The sequence below is a fragment of the Musa acuminata genome, chromosome BXJ1-5, assembly GCF_036884655.1.
Source record: "Musa acuminata AAA Group cultivar baxijiao chromosome BXJ1-5, Cavendish_Baxijiao_AAA, whole genome shotgun sequence".
Taxonomy (NCBI): Eukaryota; Viridiplantae; Streptophyta; class Magnoliopsida; order Zingiberales; family Musaceae; genus Musa; species Musa acuminata.
The window spans coordinates 32398891-32402500 of record NC_088331.1 but is presented as its reverse complement, the minus strand read 5'-3'; the positions used below and the strand labels follow the sequence as shown (position 1 = coordinate 32402500).

At 41.9% G+C, this 3610-nt stretch overlaps 1 protein-coding gene across 2 annotated transcripts; it reads right to left on the bottom strand.

Moving 5' to 3' along the window:
- Nucleotides 1–110: 110 nt before the first annotated feature.
- On the bottom strand, nt 111–3247 carry LOC135675061 (leucoanthocyanidin reductase-like). 2 transcript variants are annotated; one of them, XM_065185324.1, is made up of 5 exons: nt 2954–3247; nt 2714–2854; nt 2383–2620; nt 1702–1905; nt 111–468 (listed from the first exon to the last, which is right to left on the bottom strand). In XM_065185324.1, exons 1-5 carry the CDS (start codon nt 3167–3169, stop codon nt 212–214), a joined length of 1056 nt encoding a protein of 351 aa, XP_065041396.1. In that variant the 5' UTR covers nt 3170–3247; the 3' UTR covers nt 111–211. The 2 variants fall into 2 exon arrangements, with proteins under 2 accessions (XP_065041396.1, XP_065041395.1); XM_065185323.1 differs by having other exon boundaries at nt 2714–3247.
- Nucleotides 3248–3610: the final 363 nt, after the last annotated feature.

The following is a 3610-nucleotide window of genomic DNA, read 5'->3' as shown; positions in this document are numbered from 1 at the left end:
ATTTTTACCCTTCATATTAGAGGGATTTTTCACGTATATCTTAGTATTTTATTTGATTATAATTTTATTTAATTCCGCTGCATGTTATGATCTACTAGTATTTATTCATATACAAAAGTTATATTTCTTTATATCTCATCACATCACATAAAAGATTATTCTAGGATGGAAGAGGTCAGATGGAGTTCTATGCATCCATGCATGCTTGTAATTAAGCAGTGGCCGGTGAAACTGCCGGTTGATCCACCGTAGCAGCGGCCGCAGATGGTCTTGTCTCCCTAGCTTGGTGGGGCAAAAGGCTCGAGATGTAGTCACTGAAGCAGTCATCGAGTGTCCGGAATGCCATGTCGGGGTAGAGGCAGCTGACCTCCACATCCTTCACCCCGTCCACCGAGTAATTGGATTGGCATCCAAGGATGAAGATGTCATGAGTCAAGGCAGCAACAACGCTGGCTGGAATCTCATTCTCTGCACCAACCCAACAGGAAATATAAGAGCTTCCATCGTAAACGAACAATCATACAATTTATTGTATACATAGAAAGAGAGAGAGAGAGAGAGAAAGAAGAGTAGTACTTTTCTCAAAAAATCTCACTGATTTATTAGTGACGCAGCGTAAGAAGTCACTACAATACTTTTAGGTGTAGATAACGGTTTACAACTGTAGTAATAATATCTATACCTGTGGTTAATAATTGTCGTGATAGGTGTCGTAGAATATACTAATACCGTTCATTAACTTAACTGGTAGGTGAAATTTTTCTTCCAAAAAAGTTATAACTACAGTTATAGAAAACTACAGTTCCTTGTGTGCAGCGAAAGATCATTTTTATTGTTGGGAGTCTTGGTGTCAATAGATATTAATATTGTTGAGAATCTTATGCAATGGATTTCATTCTATTTTTGCTAGTGTTGGAAATTTCAGTATATATAAAGGAATGAAAGAAGCTGAGATCTACGATTTGCCTATATAAATGAACTTTTCATGGTCGGAATGCAGAGGGATGTTTATGGTGTCCGATGATCCAAGTTGCAACCATTGATACTTTCTTCATGTCGAATCATGTGCATGAATCTATTACCTGACCTCAAATACCATGTAAAAATTTTTATTTTGAGATCATTAGTGATTAAGAAATTTTCATTTAAAACTTAGTTATTATTTATCCAAAATTCTTAAACCTTTTTTTATATATATGATAGTGGTCATCTGATCAATTTATCATGGTATATGAATATTTGACCATTTATTACAAAACAGCTTAAGCTATGCGAAAAGATCTCGGTCGCTTTATTCTAAACATTAACATTCTCCATCAAGTGAAAGTGGAAGTATGCTTAGCATAAGCCAACATGAGGAATAATAATAAAGTACCCCCGGATCAGTCGAACATCGGATGAATTATAATGATTGTCATTGGGTGATATCTAATCCGGAAAGCTTCATTCTGTATCACGATACTTTCGAATCCTATATTTCTCGTCTTTTTTTTTTTGTTTGTCTCATTTGGACTTGTATCATACGCTTGGGTTCAAGTTTATATGTCAAACTTAATCCGACTTATTCAGAGAGTGATGCATGTGTTTAAGTGTAGCTCGAGTTCTTTTTTGCTAGCTTAAACATTTTAAGATTAGTGATGTTCCAATTCAAAATCTTTATTCAGTTAGAAGGAACTCAAAAGCATGATCCAAGGTTCCAACCTTTAGCAATGGCGAGCAGGTCCTCCTCAGTGAATCTGACTCTTGGCAGTGTCCTTTCAATCTTACGCTCCCACAGGGAAGCCATCTCGTTCAAGCTAACACAATTGCAAGTCGGGCGGAAGTGAACAGCTCTATTCACGGTGCGACTGTCGAAGGCTGATCTCATCGTAAATTTCCCAATGTCACTTCCTGCAACAAAGAAGGCTACAACACAACCAACACGACATCAAGCATCCATCAACACCTTACACTTCAATGTAACAGTAACAATAGTTTTTCAGGATTTTTTATTTGTTGGTCAATGTAATATTTGTCTTCTGCAACGTCACCAACATTAAAAATAATAATAATAATAATAATAATAAAAGAAACACACAAACGAGCTCTATACCTTGGGATTAAGACATAAATCTTAATATTTTAAATTTATTTATTTATATTACATAATTAGTTTTTATTCTTTAAATATTATCGATTGATCCACTATTAAAAATTCAGTGATCCAAGGGTTGGTTATATAAATTGTATATGTACGTTCCTTTATTTAGATTTAGAAGGACGTCATCTTATTATTAGTATGTTAATGTGGTACTTGAAATATCTTATTTTTTATCGATCTTGAAGTCGCAGTTTGGTGTCCACGCTGCCTAATTATTCATGCATGTCGGCAGTGAGATTTACCTCTGACGCTGCCGTCCCCATAGATGACGAAGCGGTCCAGCGGTGGCGCCGCCTTGGATGGGTGTTTGTTGTCGTGGTAGGGCCAGCCGGCGATGGAGTTGCAGCATATGTAGGTGTAGGGAACGCCGGCGGCCTCGACGGCTCGCCGAACCCTTCTCTTTCTGTTGTAGAGGCTCAGTGCCGGCTCCACCGGGTTCGCCTTGTCGATGTCGTGCCCGAACTCCGATGGCAGGAACCGCTGCCACACCAGCGCAAGGCATAGCTATCGCCCATGCATGACGCCCTTGTCCATGCAAAACAATAGCAGCAGTACTCGTTGTGTAACACGTACCTTGACGGTGCCCGCAGCTTGGATGGCGTCGAGCAAGCAGAGCTGATCCAGAATGCTCTCGCCGCCAACCGCGGAGATAACTACATGGATGTTGTTCTCTCTCAGAGTCTTCTCCATGAAGTCTTTATCGTCCACGGAACCCTGAAACACATCGGAAGTCCTCCTCCTCCTCCTCATCATCATCATCATTATTGAGGTTAACATACACGATAAACGAGATGAGAGCTCATGCAATATTACCTCCAAAATAATGGCTCCTTTCTCGCGGAGGGCTGCGGCGGTGGCCGCACGGGAGGGGGAAACGAAGGGGCCAAAGGTGCGGACGAGGACGTAGAGGGCGTGGCCAAGGGCCAGGCCAGCCTCGGCGACGAAGCGGCCGATGTAGCCGGTGCCACCCACGACGAGGGTGGCTCCCGTGGTGGGCGCGAGCTCATGACCAGCGGCGGTGGAAGCCATGGCGGGGAGAATATGCTGAAAGAATTAGAGGGTGGGGAAGGAGCAGTGGGCGAAGCGAAGCGGCCGCCCGGGCTGATCATATAAAGCCACATGCACATGGGGAGACGTACAGGATCCATCCCTCCGACGGTCTTGATTGCACCTAACCGTCAAGGATCGCCTATCGTGCACTTTGCTTTGCATTACCTCGTACATTACAGCCTTCATCGTGTAATGTATGATGAACAGTACAAGTTCATACTTGAGTAGTATCTGCATTTGCCGAATAGTAAATTTCCAGGGAGAGGAAGTGTTAGGTTGAAGTTATAGAATTGGACGCAATGCTACGATGCAAACCGTGTCGAGGCTACCGGTGATGAGAATAACATCTTCATGCACACGCGTTATACCGCGATTGATTGACCGGTCATCCTGATGTTATCATATCATTATTACTATTGA